Source organism: Nesoenas mayeri (assembly GCF_963082525.1).
Source record: "Nesoenas mayeri genome assembly, chromosome: 2".
Taxonomy (NCBI): Eukaryota; Metazoa; Chordata; class Aves; order Columbiformes; family Columbidae; genus Nesoenas; species Nesoenas mayeri.
This window is the reverse complement of record NC_137543.1, coordinates 113,407,807-113,423,732: the sequence shown is the minus strand read 5'-3', so window position 1 is coordinate 113,423,732 and position 15,926 is coordinate 113,407,807. Positions and strand designations below refer to the sequence as shown.

Sequence of the window (15,926 nt, the reverse complement as noted above, 5' to 3'; positions counted from 1 at the left end):
GGTTTTTAATGCACATTTAATCTTTTGATTGTGTTAAGTCTAGATATGCTGGTAGCTAACACTGCCATTTTTGAGGAACTGTGTGTGGAACTTCATTTACGTTGGCTTCCTATTGATAGTATTTAAACCAGAATTGTAAACCTTAAAGATGCACAGTGTCATGCTTTTTATTGATTGCCATTTAATGATCTCACTCTTAACAACATGGAGAATGGAGCCTTCTAAATCTAGACAGTGCTCCCTTATTCCCACCAGTCTAATTGAACATTAATTCTCTTGTTTCACAAGTCCTTTGAGAGATGAATAGCCTAGATATATTTTAGAAACAATTTTTAGAGCCTACTTGCCAAATTATCTTAGTTGTCAGTTTAGCAAAAAGAGAACTTAGATGATAAGATGAAATTACCTACTGGAATTCTGGGATTTTGGTGACTAATGTGTTTTGGTTTTGTTTGTTTGTTTAGACATTCTTCCTATATGGATCAGCCGTCTAGTGATGGTGAAACTGGAAGAAGACCACTCTAAGCAGACCCAGGATGAATCGGGTGCCAGGTGATGCAGAAAATGCTCACAGTAGCAGTGTGGAATCCTGTCCTCCCTTGCGGGATGTCCCCTCCATCAACCCAACGCATCTGATGGCAAGAATTGAGTCATATGAAGGCAGAGAGAAGAAAGGCATATCGGATGTCAGAAGGACTTTCTGTCTGTTTGTTACATTTGATCTCTTATTCATAACCTTGCTGTGGATAATAGAATTAAATGTGAGTTTTCTTTTCAGTGCCTTTAGACTTTATTAATTTATTTATTCACTTCAGGAATGGTTATTAAGTTACCCTCTTCTGTCTCAAATTATAACCTTGGTTATTGATCTGACATTATGAAGTTTCAGGAGCTGACTGTTGAAGTAGTTCATTAATATAGTGAAAAATACACTTTCTGATTTTATTTTAGAAAGCAGACTTTGCTTGTCTGAATGCTGTAATTTTGGGGCTAGACTTCTATTGTCTCTCTAGGTGGGAAGATGGTTGTATCTGGTACATAATGTTAGCTTGTCTCAGAAAAGCAGCATAGTGTTCTGATGAGTTTCTTTGTTTAGGCCAGTTTCTCAACTGCTTGTTCAACTAAGAGGAGCAGGGTCTGGGTTTGATTCTCTTGTGAGAGACTCAGAGTACAGATTTTCAGATTAGCACTTTCAGAATATTAAAGACCCCCTATAGAAAATGCTACCAACTCATGGTGTTTCATTTTGAATGCTGCAGCATAACAGAACCTCAAGATCTTAGCAGGTTTTTTTTTTTTTTCTGAAAAGCTTCATTTTGAGGATAATATATTACAAACAAGTCTTACACTGCCAAATGTCATCAGGAATGAAAACCAGTTCTTTGTCTTCCGAAGTCATAATATTAGAATTCATCATTTGAAATCTGGGATCTGATGCATGGTTAGTTTTGTTTTATTTTGGTTTTTAAATTAAGTTTTATTCATTGGTAAGTCAAATAGTACTGTGTTAGGACTGTCCATATCTGGTACATAAGTAATAGGACTTCACAATTACTGCCAGAGTTCCTGTAAGTATTGTTTTCCCTTTGTTGCTGTTATCCAGTGTGCTTAGGTATAATTTATTTTTAAACACTTCAGGGAGTGATTTTGTGACAGTTCAAGCAAACCCTAAATCAAGGCTGTCGTGGTTCTCTCTTCATCTTTATGTTAACACAGTGCTCATGCAGCCGCACAGTGAACAGCTTGGCAGAGGGGAAGCTGATCTTCCTTATTTATGCTGGAAACATTTGATCACACCTGATGCTGTAGAGGAACCAAGGGGAAGCTATATTTAGAGAGTTTTTTGTCAGGTGACTGTAGAGGGGTGGGAGAGGAGAAGAAATAGAAGAAATTTGGGGTTGGAGTGCATAGGCAGTCCAGCACTATAGTTGGGAGACATTTGGAAGTGTCTAGACTGTATTGCTTTGAGATGGTGAGGACATGTTACTGGCGTGCTTTGGTACCTGCTTTCTTTGAAAGGATGACAATAGTAAAACTCAATATTAAAGCCTTCTGTTGTTGTTGTTTTCCAGTGCTTTACATAACTATTTCATGCAATGCTTATTTAATCTAATATTAAAAACAATAGGATGTGGACACTAAGGTTTTTCGCTCCCATCTCAGATGTATGCTTCTCTTATCCTCTGACCCAATACATCCTAAATTGTTTTCTTACTAACCCAGTTTGAACAGGAAAGTGGTGAGTCATTCCGTTGGAAAGGAACACAGTTGCCAAGGATGAAGTAGTTTTGAATCCTGCAAAGAATTAAACTTGGGCGTTAGTTATTTGTGGGAGAATGGTCTAATAGTTGCAGCTTCAATGTTTTTTACAGTGGCTTCTTTTGCCCTCTTGAAACAAAGTGTGTGTATGCTGATAAGGAAAAGATATGGAGTATGAATTCAATGACTGTTTTGTTTCTGGGTGGCTTTTTGACCAACTCTTTTGATCCTCCTTATGAGATATAAAATGCTCTGAATTTGTGTAACAGACCTTACTTTTAATCATTTATTCCTCCCTCAACAACTTGTTTGCTTTTATTTTGATGCACTCTGAAATACAGCTTGCACAGGCTAGCTCATAATCATAAATGTTTTCACTTTGAAAATTATATGTAGTCATGAAAAACAATTAAGGACACTAAACTTGAAATTTATATTCTTAGCATATATGTCCTCTGTACTTAGTTTATGATCGTTTTGTACATCAGTGGGGAACTGTTAATTTCATCTTTCAGATTTATGTGGATTTTGGCTTCAGTAACTTCTGCTCTAAAGCTGTGTGTGGTGTTTTTTCTTTGCAGGTAAAAGGAGGCATTGAGACTACCTTAGAGAAAGAAGTCCTACAATATGACTACTCTTCTTCATATTTTGATATATTTGTAAGTGTTCTTTAAAAAAAAAAAAGACAAAAATTATAGATTTTCAACATTCCTTCTTCCAAGTATGTTCTCTAGTTTGAGTCCTGTGAAAGGGTTGATCTTTTATTGGTAATTTAAACCAGAAGGACTTGTGCCAGATTTCACCCATCTAGGAGTTGCCCAGTCCTGCTTTGGCAGCAGGCTCGTGGAGCCTGAGGATAGAGATGCTTAGGCACACCTAAATTGCATCTTCTGCTTTGGGGGTGGTGGAAGAGCAGATGAAAAATTCAATCAAGAATATGAGAGTGATGCAATGTAAAGATAATTCATTAAGAAAGAACAATCCCAATAGTTATGCAGCTGTAAAATCTTTTTGTTTAAACTGGCATTTTTGTCCTCCCACAGAAATAAGTCAGTTGCAGTGAGGAAAGACTTATTCTCAGGTTGGCCTGTATAAGTCTTTTTTTTTTCAGATTTCTGTGTTTTAACTCAATCAGGATTTTTTAATGTTCTACTAAAACCAGATGACATGAGGTACAATTCTCCTTTACTATGTATAAGCACCTTAAGCACATGGGATGAACTCCTACTCCATTAGGAAATTTGCCTTTCAGCAAGGCTGTAACTCTGTAGTTGCAATGCATTTTGCACTGCATGGACCACGTTACTGATGTCTAAATAAAAGCCGTTTCTTTACAGTTCTTCTAAAGGGCCCCATGTTTTTACAAGATCATTAATTCTACCAGATCTTGTTTGCCTGGCAGAGGTGAATTGGTTTGGTATCAGTCATTTTATATTGATGACTCTATCCAGAATGTCTCTTTGAAACTAGGGTAAAAACCTGTCCTTGCTTCTGTATTGGACCATGTACTGTGTCAAATGGAATGAGATACTGGACACAAGACCTTCATATGCTAGCAAACTATGCTGCTTCTTGCTTTCTCTCCCATAATTAATTTGCTGTCAGGTTCTCCCTGATATATACCTTACCGCAGAAAGTAAAAAATGTTACCTGTAAATGTTGATGCCCTGGAAATTATTTTGCCCTGTAGTTCAACCAACGGTTAAAAACATGTAGTACAAAATAATAGACTTTTTTTTTTCTGGGAACGGAAGTATGTGATTGAATTTTGCAAAATTATTTGTGGGCTAATACAGGATTTCTTGTGTTTCTGCTACACATCACAAGAACATATATATTTGCATGAGATTAAATGGGTTCAGTGTACCTCTGGCCATGTCTGTCCTTGATTTCTATTCTGTTTTAAGTGTTTCACATTTTTTAGATTCTGAACACATCTTTTAACAGTTGGAGGCAAATGAGGGCTAGGGTCTCTGACTCAGAACTCTCATCTGTCAGCTACTAATTTCATTTTCTGCCCTAGAAATACTGTAACTTAGCTTTCTTTACTGCAAAATTTTTGGAATGGCTTGCTTCTGCAGGTATCTCCATAAAGAATAATTGATTATTGCAGCACTAATATGTCAATAAATGCTAAAAATACAGTAAGTAGAAAATTGTTTTTAAAAACTCTTCCCATTTTGCAGTTGCATTTGTGAAGTTTTTATAGTTTTTTTTAATTACATTCTTGTGCAGCAGCATGCCACTAAGATTAGTGGGATGCAAAGTGATGCTCAAGGTATTTGCTGGATTAACTGCATCTAGATTTAGCTGCCTAGATTCTGGTCGGGTAAAATGATGGTGAACATCCTTTGTGTAGCTTGCTTATGTTTCTAACTTACTTGTGGAATTGCACATGCTTGCATATTTGAGCCTACATAGGCATAGGCTGAGTAGTGCCATTAGCTTTACAAATGGGAGATTATGTTCTGTTTCTGGTTTATAAGCATACATTCCAATTTGTTTCTCGACAGCAGAACTTAGATTGCCCTGTTTTAAGTTGTTTTGTAAGCAGTTAGTATTTTCAGTGAGCTGAGAATCTTGTGGTTCTTCTTTGTTCTGAATTAACCAACAAATATTTTTTTCCTTTCTCTATAGCTACTGGCAGTCTTTCGATTTAAGGTGTTAATACTTGCATATGCAATGTGCAGACTGCGCCATTGGTGGGCAATAGCTGTGAGTAGTAGCCAAGCATAATGCAGTTTTAACTAGAATGGACCAAACAGAAAAAAATTTTAGATGCCTCTTAACGCTGGTATGTTAAGAATCATCTTGATGCTATATATAAAAATTTGCTGTACAGTAACAGATTAAAAACTTCTGTTCTGGAAGATTTTCAGCCTAAAGACAAGAATTTAATAGCAGAGTGGGTGTGGTCCCTTATTAGGTATCATGTTAATACAAATCAAAGACTTATTTTGAATCCAGTATGGATGGCTAATCGTAACCACTTGTTACATCTGACTTGTTAATCGATGTTTGAAATATATTTGCACATGAAATTGTGATCTGTATTTCAAAAAGAAGAATTGGTGTTATTGTACCAGAGATCCAGCTGTCCATTAACTCCCACATTCCAGGCTTTTTAGTTTTAGGTGCCAGCCATTGAGCAGTAGCACTTGTATTGCTTCATGCTCCCATACAAAATGTTGAATATGCATCCCTTCTTAGAAAATAAATTCTTGGCAACTATGGGTAATGATAATTTTTTTCAGTGGTTTGGACCAAACATCTTCTATGCAGCTGTCCTGTGTAGATGAGAAAGGATGCATAACCTGATGACAAATTCATATTTCTACCAGTTAGTACTATAGATTGTAAAACGATAGCTACATTGCTGGCTTGGTACATTTGGAAATCTTAGACTTTTTTTCCCCTTACACTCTGATAGGTGCATGTAGAATGTTTTCATTTATAATTTTCTTCAAGTAAGCAGCATACAGTTTGTTTAGTAGTCTGAGATTACATATCATGGGGTTTTTTAATTGTATTATTAGCATGGCACAAACACATGCATAATATAACAGCTGCTCTGTGTTTATTTTTAAGTGCATGCCTGTCAGAATCCCTTACTCTTAGTTGTGTACCTTCAGAGTATTTCTTCCAATAACATCCTCCAACCTGATGCTGTTGGTTGAGAGGTGCTGAGAGTGAACCCATCACAGTGGTAAAAACCAGATATATAAAACTTCACTGAAAGTTTTGCAGAAACCAGTAATCTTAAAATCCTGCCTGTGCTTAACAGAAGCTAGTTGGGTTCTGCTATTATTTAAAGTATTGCTGTACACAAATGCACTTAGAAGCATTGCTTAAGGGAACAGGACTTGTCCACTGCTTTTTTTTTTTTTAATCGAGTGTTTTATGCAGCCTACCGTTTTTTACATGTCAGGGAACATCAAGTCTTCAAAGTGATTCATTTTACACAATCTCATTACGTGAATTTACATATTAGTTCAAATTTACTCATGCAAAGATGTTTTGTCATTTGAAGTGGATCTTTGGATTTGGATGGTAGTAAAAAGCTTTTGGAGCAATTGCTGTTTGCTTTTTCCCAAATACATAGGTAGATGATGAACAATGTATTGCATCTTCCTTCTACAGTAGTATTTCAATTTATATAACAGCATCTGTGCAACGTCTATACTGCCTATGTGTTATGTGGAATTCAACATTTGGACATGTCTGTATTAAAAGTTACTTATATTGAGAAGATTATTATAATAGTACTTGAATTCTGTCATACCCAATATGTTTTTATTAATCTATTATCTTGCTGTTGTTAGTAAATATTTAAAATCGTAACTGATAGATAATGGCAGAAATGAGAAAGTAAATCCAGTTATTAGTCTTAACTGTTTTTACCCTGTCTCTTTCAGTTTACAACAGCAGTGACCAGTGCCTTTTTATTAGCAAAAGTGATTATTTCCCAGGTACATATTCTAATCACGTTTGTTTTACTTTGTTGTTTTCTTGAAAGTGAGATTCTACTGGGTAATTTTTGGATTTTTTTTTTGTTTTGTTTCCTTCAAGCTGTTCTCACAGGGTGCTTTTGGCTACGTGCTACCCATCATATCCTTCATACTGGCCTGGATTGAAACTTGGTTCTTGGACTTTAAAGTGTTACCACAAGAAGCTGAAGAAGAGAACAGTAAGCTTTTGGTTTTCCCTTCAGTCACTGCATTTGACAACATTTGATCCTGTGTTATCTGGCAGAAGAACGTTTCTTTTAGCTTCTCAAAGTTTGAAGAGCTGTGGGAAAAATTAAATCATATGGCTTGATTTTTCTTTTTCTAAAAAGAAACATGTGCCTTCAACAAACTAGGTTTTTAATGAATTTAAGGAGGCAAAGTTAACAGTTACAAGGGCCAGATAAGTAATTTGTCAAGCACTCAGGAACGTATATAATTTTGTATCCTTAAGACATGAAAATTTAAGTGACTTGTGCTTCTAAATTTTTTGGGGGGGCACATAATACATAGATTAAGTTGCTGGTTCCTCTTTTAGGAAGAGTAGGCACAATAACCAGCTCCATGTCACTAACTTTTCTTTTGAGGTGGAAAAGGGAAAGCAAAGCAGTACTGTGGAGAGTCTGCTTCATGCACAGACAGAATGAAACCAGAACAAGTATGAATTTCAGCCTCTTCAAGATGAGGCAGCAGGTCATCTGATGCTCAGTGTACTCAACTAAATGGAGGAAACCCACTGATTTAGTTGAAAGAGAATATTGCTTGAGTGGTGAGGAAGAGGAAGCATAGATTTCTCCTACAGATGTTTTGTTAGTATCAACAGCAGGAGAGTAACTGTACAGTGAACCTGTTGTTTGTTCATCACTATCTGAAATGCAGTCTGAAACTCTGTTGGAAGGGCATAGTTGCCTGTTACTTAAAAATGAAAACTTTACATGGGCATGGATTACTCAATTTTTTTAGCACTCTGAAATGTGGTCTTTCTGTTTCGGCCCCTTCTGTCATCTTTTCCACCACTCCAAGAAAGAAGTTGATTGAATGAGTACATTGGGTTTTGCCTAAAGAAACAGAAACTTGGGATACCTTTTTCTTTGAAGGGGGGGGTACAGTGTGGAGATACAGCTGCATCACACCTTTATCTCAAAAGATAGAAATCTAACCAATCCAGAGACGTTTACATGTTTTATAGTGAATATTCATGGACAAAGCATTTGATACATACACATATAAATACTTGATGATCGTATTCATAAAACTGAGATATTATAGGTAAAGATACTTTCTTTTTCTTCATTCCTTGAAATCGATGGTATTTATTCAGAAGTATGTGCTTTTAATTTGAACTTTGCATATATGCCAAAAAGACGGGGTTTCGCTGGAAAATGCTGGTTTTAAGCAATTAAGTCAGACAAAAGTTAGGCATGGTTGTATTGTGTGGTGGTACTTACATAGTGCCTTATTTGCTCTTAAATCTAGGCAGATAATGAAGCCAGATTTTAATAGTTTTTTATTTTTGACCAGGTATTTTTCTCTCCTGTCTTTCATGGGAGTGGAAACCTTACTGGGTTTTGTTTGTTTGGTGGTGATTGGATTGGTTTTGTGTTTTGTTTAATCACAAAACAGCAAAAAAAAAACCAAACCAAAACCCCGACACAACACTAAACCAAAATAACAAAAAACCCCACACTAAACTGTCTTTCCACTGAAAATTTCCAGCTCTAGAAGTTTCCTTCTGTGAGCAGAATTTAACCCTAAAATCCACCCGGTATATGTCTTCTAGTATCTCATGACTTGTTAAGTATGGAGACTGACATTCCTCTTTTTGACATAGTGGAAACAGAAGTAAAATAGTTGTCTCCTGTGGAGACTTCATAGAATAACAGAATCATAGAATCATTTAGGTTGAAAAAGACCTTTAAGATCATCAAGTCCAACTTGTTAATAAAACAGAACTAGTTAATAAACTAAAATGAAATGAAGAAATAGTATTTTGAGTTGTGAAGTGTTGTTTTAAGAACTGCTGTCTACCTCAGGTAGCTCTCCTGATTCAGTAAAACGTAAAAGTTTTCTTTGTTTTCCCCATCAGTCTTCATGTGACAGATAGTAAAGGATGGAAGTTAATAGCCGTATGTTGACCCAAAATGCCATCTCTGCCCTGTTATTATCAGAAGACCTGTTGATGGCAGCAAGGATGAGATGAATTACTTTCTCTCCCAACCCTTTTTGGTTTCTATCCTGTATTAAACACACCAGAAAAGCCCCATGTCATTTCCCAATCACTTTCCTGATTTTAGATGAAACTGGAGGTTTCATCTAAAAGGAGTTAAAGGTTGGAATAACTACCTATGTCGAGAGAGATAAGTGCAAGCAAGCCATTAATGAGGACTCTTATAGTGACAAAGTAAGAAAATAATTCATTTGGTTATGTGTTGCAGCTCAATGATAAAAAAAATATATATTTCAGAGTTTTAGTTAGCCAGTGGATACTGATGAACAGATTAGAAGGAAGGATTCTTTAATTCATGTATACAGTACCTCAGTTTTGCTGGAGTGTGTCTCCTTAGCTGCCTGAAGTTATGCGTAAGACAGAAATGTTAAATTCACAGTTTGCCTTTTTGTGAGCTATTTTTTGATAGAACTTGTTAGGGACGCTAATACGACACATCAGTCTTCAAGATTCTTCATCATTACTTGATCTTTAAGATGCTATGTGATAGCATTAAGGATTTGTATTTTGTTTTGTTGTTTGTTTTTTTAATTATAATTATTTCTTTTAGGATTTTTGATAGCACAGGATGCTTCTGAACGAGCAGCTCTTCTTCACCCAGGAGTCCTCTCTGATGGGCAGTTCTATTCTCCTCCTGAATCTGTAGCAGGTAGTTGCGTTCACATAGTGAATGATTTTTCATATTGACATTAAACTCCTGCATATTTCTCCTCCCTCAGGGTGTAAAGCGAGGGAAGAGTGAAGGGAAAAGTATTCCCCTTTTTAAATGAAAAGTGTACTTTACAATCCTAAAACGAAAGACTCTTTTTATTCAGTAATTCATTTTAGTTACTACCTATCAGTTGAATTACAATATGCATAGTTAATGGGGCTTGTGACATGCCCCAAAGGTTTTAAAAGCAACGTAAATCTGAAAGAACATGGTACTGCAACTGAAAGGAGACGGTTATTGTTTGTTTCTTCCATCGATGATCCCTATGGATCCCTTCCAACTTGAAATATTATGTCACCTCTTATCCGCTAGCAATAGTGTTTGCATTGCAATGCACTATTAAATCCAGCCTGAACTTGGTGCTTTACAGTATCTTGGGGTAGACAGTGAACCTGAAACTGCTCTAAAGCAAACTGAAATTTCAGTCAGAGGCTCTTTTTCTGTCTCATAGCAAAAAGAAAAAGCCCTCTCTGTATAAAAAGGCTAGCTGTGTGCGTACATTGAACTGGGGGCAAGTGTTAATTCCATCTTAACTCTGCATATCATGTGCTTTGTTCTAGTTGAGTTATGAGCCACGTAAGCAAATAATAAATGGAAATACTGCAAGATTTTAGAATGTGTTTGCAGTGATTTCAAGGAAATAAGTAATTTATTTAAGGGCTGAGTAGATTTGAGTTATTTGAGGATACAGCGTGAACCTTCAAATCCCACGTCAGTCTTTTTACCATAAAATGTGAATCTCTTCTGTAAAGATGTGCCATATTATGCAAGATATTTAAAATAATATCTGCTAATTGCTCCTGATACGTTTGCCTGTTTTGCATTGTGGAGTGATACATGTTGATGTTTTTCAGTTGAATGGTTGTCTCTATGGTTGCTGAGCATCTTGGCATAATGAATGCGTTAGAGCTCCATCTAGGGATGGCGAAGCATTAATACGGCGTTGAGTATAACAATTCAAAATGAAAACATATTTTAGTTAAAGCTGTGAGTCTGTTTTGAGAAATAATGATTGGAAGTATTATGTTGAATTCAGCTTGGGATATTTTTGGCAACAGAACATACAGTGTAAGAGGATGTGTAAGTGGAGCAAACATGCTTTGCGTGGCAGTTTGGCTGAGTGGGTGTTGCACGTGCAGTGGGCTGTTGTGCCTCAGCATGCGTGTGGTGACTACAGGTATATGATTGTGCTACCACTTATTGTGTCAGCTTATTGAATGGCTGCTTGTCACTTGGGTTTCAGTAACAGCTCATGTGCCTTCTCCTTGTCTGCCCTAAATGCCAAGTTAATTAGTTTAAGCATTCCTTTATGGGTATGAGAAGCAAAAGAAATAATCAAATTAATATATTCAAGCTAAAACATATAGACACTAGTAGCTGCAAAGTATTCTGAAACTGTTAGATGATATACAGAAAAAAAATCTCACAAGTAAAGATATATTCTTCAAAATTCTGCATTTATTTCAGATAAGGCAAATTAGAGAGTGTTCTAAGACGATAATTTTTGGTTTACTTACCTTACGTATTGATTGGAAAAATACTTAGAGATAAACTATTCCCCCTGATCATGCAGATAGGAATAAATTCCTCTAAAAACAAATCCTTGCTGTCAGGAGGTGACATTTAAAATGGGCTCTGTTGGAATTTGCAGCATATTTATCCTTTGATGTCTTCCTTGAAGATGTACGTGTCCAGGGCCATACCCTTTTCCATCCACTTCTTTATATGGCCCTTCATGACCCTTCATCATGAACATTAGACTTGCTTTCCAAGTAATCATTCTGGACGTACCAAGTGGAAAATCAGCCTGGAAAGAATAAATTTCTAAACTTTCTGTACAATTTGAGCTTCAAAGTGAAAGGCAGGTATAATATTCCAAGAAAGGAAAGAACTTCAGAGTAGTTTGACCAAAAAAACCACTTAACACCTTTGTCTTTATTTTTTTGTGCGTGAGAATACGGGTCCATAGTTCAGCTTTAAATTGATGGCAAAAGCCAAAATAAGTCGCCCAGACATTTTATCAAAGACACTTCTTTACTTTTTTGCAATCATGTAAAACTCATGTAAACTACCCAAAACATTTATGGTGAAATGCATGGGCTGGTAATTTCCTCAATCGTCCCTGACAAGGGCTGACTGCTGTGAGGACCGGCTGCCACCTCGGGTGTGGGCAGAGCCATCCGTGGCTTGGATCAGAGCTCCGGAGCTGCAGGCTGGTGCTCCTCACCCTGCTTGCTTGGGATCTTCTTGCTCTCCCTGAGACGACTGACCCATGGAGCTGCCTTCTGCAAAGCGGTGCCTCCAGCAGGAGTGTCTCTGGGCACGCAGCCCTGTGACCAGTGAAGCTTTCCTTCTGGGATCTTCCAGGTCTTTGTCACAGCAGGGAGCTGAGGGCAGGCAGGGGGACGAGGAGAAGAGAACTGCACAGGGAGAGGCGGAGGGAGCTGTTTGCTTGCTGGCTTAGAGCGAGAGAGTCTCTTGCTGGAATACTAGATACAGACATTATTAATTTGTAAAGCACTATTTCTGTTGGCTCTGAAAGTGCCTTCTGAAGTTTTCTTCCAAAGGGCAGGATGCAGCAAGTGGGAAAATCTGCTTGTCAGTCAGCAAATATGGAGTTAATTGTCCTGAGCATGTTCTAGTGAAAACTTGAATCTGACTTGCTAACTGAATCTGTTGACAGGGTAGGTGTTTCAAGAATAAGCCAAGTGCTAGGTTTTGGGTTTGATAATTGTTAAAAAGCCCTTCAGTTTGAAACATCCCAAAAGATGAGGAATCTAAAATAAACGCAAAATATTTCTATGGAAACTAGTTGCTTTGAATTGTCTTTTGATAAGGCATTACCAGTGGTGGCCTGACTCTTTCTTATTTTAATTCGTTTCCCAACTGATTCCTGTCTTCCTTTTCAGGATCTGATGAAGACTCTGAAGAAAAACAAGACAGTGAAAAACCAGTTGTATAGCAAATATGAAAAAGCAGGTAAGTTCCTTTGCACAGAACCTGGATATTCCTAAAAATAGTTTTTATTTCCTTCCCAAATAATTTGAACAGTGGGCCAACTCTTAAGAGTTCATCATCTTTGAACTAATTCTGTCTGTCTTAGCAGCCTTCAAGTAGGAAATCCTGCCAGGCTCTTGAGAGCCTGTAGTTGGGCTCCTCTGCTGCTGAGTTCTGGTTAAGCCAGGCTCAGGGTCTGAGAGCGCTGTTCTGGAGTACAGTGTAAAAGGCTGCAGGCTCAGGATGGAAAACTTCCAGCGTTTATTTGTTTATCTGTTCGGGAAAGGACAGTGGTGGACCAGCTATGTAAAAGCTCCTTATCTTGGAAGTGGGGAGACATATTTCTTTGGAGATGGCAATGCAAGAGTGCTAGGAAGAAATTTTCTTTTAGTCTAGGTCTAGGACAAATATACTCATCTTGGAGATTGCATGGGCAAAATTACTTCAATATTTCCCCTCAGTCTGTTAAATACTACAAATGGGTTACATTGGAGCAGCTGCATCTTAAGATTTTTGTAGTGTACGTCAGTTAAATATGAGACATGATTTCCTTATTTTGGAAATCGCTTCATTTACTTTTGGAATTATCATGCCCCATGCTTTGTCTTCACCACACGTGGCAGAGCTCAAGATAGGGGAGGTATTAAATGTTCTTGAGAAGCTGAAGCTTCTGATTTGAAACAGTCTAGTGCGTGTCTGGAAGAGTAGGTGACCTTGTCAGCCTCCCCATTTTCAAGATCTGTTGTCTTGTCTTGTGTCTTCATTCAACCTGACTTGTGTGATCTGTTACAGGAAGAAAATCTCTGAGGGAAGTTCTTGGCGTTTGGAAACTGGCAAGAGAGTCTGTGGCAGACTTGCTGGTGGAGCTGCTGACGGGAGAATTTGTCCATTGGAAAGCAAAGGGAATGGTTCCCATGTACTGTAATACCTCACGAAGATGTTCCTTGTTGACATATGTATATTAGGTTGCCTCCAAGGTGGTATGAAAATATTTGTCCATGATGTATTATTATTCAGCGATTCCTGAAGTTGATCTTCTAATGACTAGATAATTACTGAAAAGTGTTGTCTTGTGTACCTAATCGAGAGACTGGTAATATAATGAAGTAAAACTTCTCCACAGTGGAAGTATATTTAATGATTGTTGGGACTTGCTAGGTAAAATTATTTTATGTTATTGCAAATTTGTCATTAGTTTTATGTTTACTTTTTTTAACTCCATGCATTTTCTTTTTTAATGGATATGTTCACTTTCTAAAATAAAAATGTTAAAACATGGGTGATACATTATGGTATTTTGTTGCATTATCAACTTAAAATCTGCACGTACCACTCCTTTATTTCTTGTGAGGCAATGAGGATTCCAGTTTACATAGGTGTTGTGCAAAATGTGTTACAGTGTCATTTGGTTGCCTGTAGGGATGCAGTGTTAGTAGAACATAATTTTTTTTGTTGCATGCGTGATATCAAAAGGGCACAAGGAGTTGTTTGAAATAACTTGGTTCCCATTCCTGTACTGGCGGTGGATGTTATTTCAGGGTCAAGGAAGAAACTGGAGTGAGCCTTTACATTACAACAGTAGTAAAAGGAAGCCAGTCAGTCATTCTATTTAAGTGTTGAAGATACTTATTTTCAGATACAGATCTTAGGCATTTTCTGATGCTTGATCAAAAAAGTTTTGGGTAACACCTAATTCCTACCTAAAAGGGAATGTAAGCATTGTAGCTTTCCTTGTATAGCCATTAGGTTTTATTGGCAAGCCACGCAGCAAGTAGTAAGTACCATGTTAACTCACACATATGGACTATATTGCTTTGTAATATTTCCATTGCTGTGGAACAGAAGCATAGTAGGGAAAAGACAGGATGGTCTGTGGGTGACTCTTCCGGTCACAGCTTTTCCTTGAGCCAGTACTTACTGTTCAGTGCAAGTGGATGGGGAGATCGGTTACTAAAAGTGGGCTTGCATCAGTAACATGATCACTTGTTTAGTTGTCCTGTTGGAGTTAAGGCTATGGCATCAAATAAAGACCATTCTGGGGACAGCACAAGGGGAGAGGAAGAGGTGGAGTTGGAAGTGATACTCTTGAAGTCTGCAAGAGCTGCATTTAAGCAGCTTTAGAAATATCTCTCTTCTGCCTTGAGGAGCAACATGGGCTCTCAGGGACTGAGAATTGCATTTGAAGAGCAATCACGGCTCATTTTGGTGTCAACTAGAGTGGTCCTGTGGCAGCAGGTAGATGATTTTTGAAATGAAGTAGTGTGATTGAACCCAGCTAGGTTTTAACTGGAAAGAGGGAGCTGGAGAGGAATGACTATGCATCTGGCTTGCTGAGATTTGGGGACAGTACAATACTGGCTGTCACAATAGATTTCTCAAAGCTTATTTATTTTTGGTGGTACAAGTTGTGCTCAGAAAAACAACAAAATAATAGCAGAATCTAAAGTTGAGTGTGAGCATTTAACTCAGCTGAACTAATGTATGTCAGGCCTAGAGAACTTCTTTTCATCCAATTATTCTATTTTCCTTTGAGTCATGAGTAGTAATTGAGTTGATTTGAGTAATTGAACAAGCTGGCAAGAAAGCATCTCACCCTGAAGTTTTCTGGTTTTGAAAAGCTGAATCTGTGAACTGTTGTAAATGCAGAAAATGTGGCTGTGTGCTGTTTGTAATGTGTTGGGTTTGCTTTTTATTGGGCTTGAAAATAAGATTTGAAATCAGTCTTGTTTCAAGAAGCAGACAGGAGTGAAGAATCTAAAAAGAAAAAAAACCTCAAACCCTCCAAATGCAGCAGGCTGCTGACCAAACTGATAGCATTAGCTGGCTGTCATTTGTGTTGATCAATGATTTATCGCTATCTTAACTTCAAAATAGATTTTGCAAGAGAGCATTCCTGCATTATTCCTGTCAGGAAGACAGTTTACTTGAATGAGGTTGCTTAAAGCTCTGACCTATATATCAGAAAAAGAAAGTGGTTTCAGCCTTATTGCAAGTGGTTTGAATTTTGTGCCAGAAACTTGGCATTATGTAACCAGGTTTCCATTACCTCAAAAGGAGAAAAAATGAACACAATGTAAAATATACTTATGATTTTCTGGGTTGTTAGTTTTGTGGGGGATCAGGAACATGCAGAAAGGTGTGATCAGCACCTGGCATTATGGAATTTGTGCGCACCACCACTCATATATTTAAGCGTGTCTGTGCACATTTGTTGATGTTTCTCACA

At 37.4% G+C, this 15,926-nt stretch overlaps 1 protein-coding gene across 1 annotated transcript; it reads left to right on the top strand.

Annotated features, from left to right (window-relative positions):
• Positions 1-536: 536 nt before the first annotated feature.
• STARD3NL (STARD3 N-terminal like) lies at positions 537-12,665 on the top strand (the record flags this gene model as incomplete). The annotated part of the gene is made up of 7 exons (XM_080339973.1): positions 537-761; positions 2,841-2,918; positions 4,897-4,974; positions 6,675-6,728; positions 6,829-6,946; positions 9,542-9,640; positions 12,613-12,665. The coding sequence occupies 7 exons, from the start codon at positions 537-539 to the stop codon at positions 12,663-12,665; spliced, it is 705 nt and encodes a 234-aa protein (XP_080196099.1).
• Positions 12,666-15,926: the final 3,261 nt, after the last annotated feature.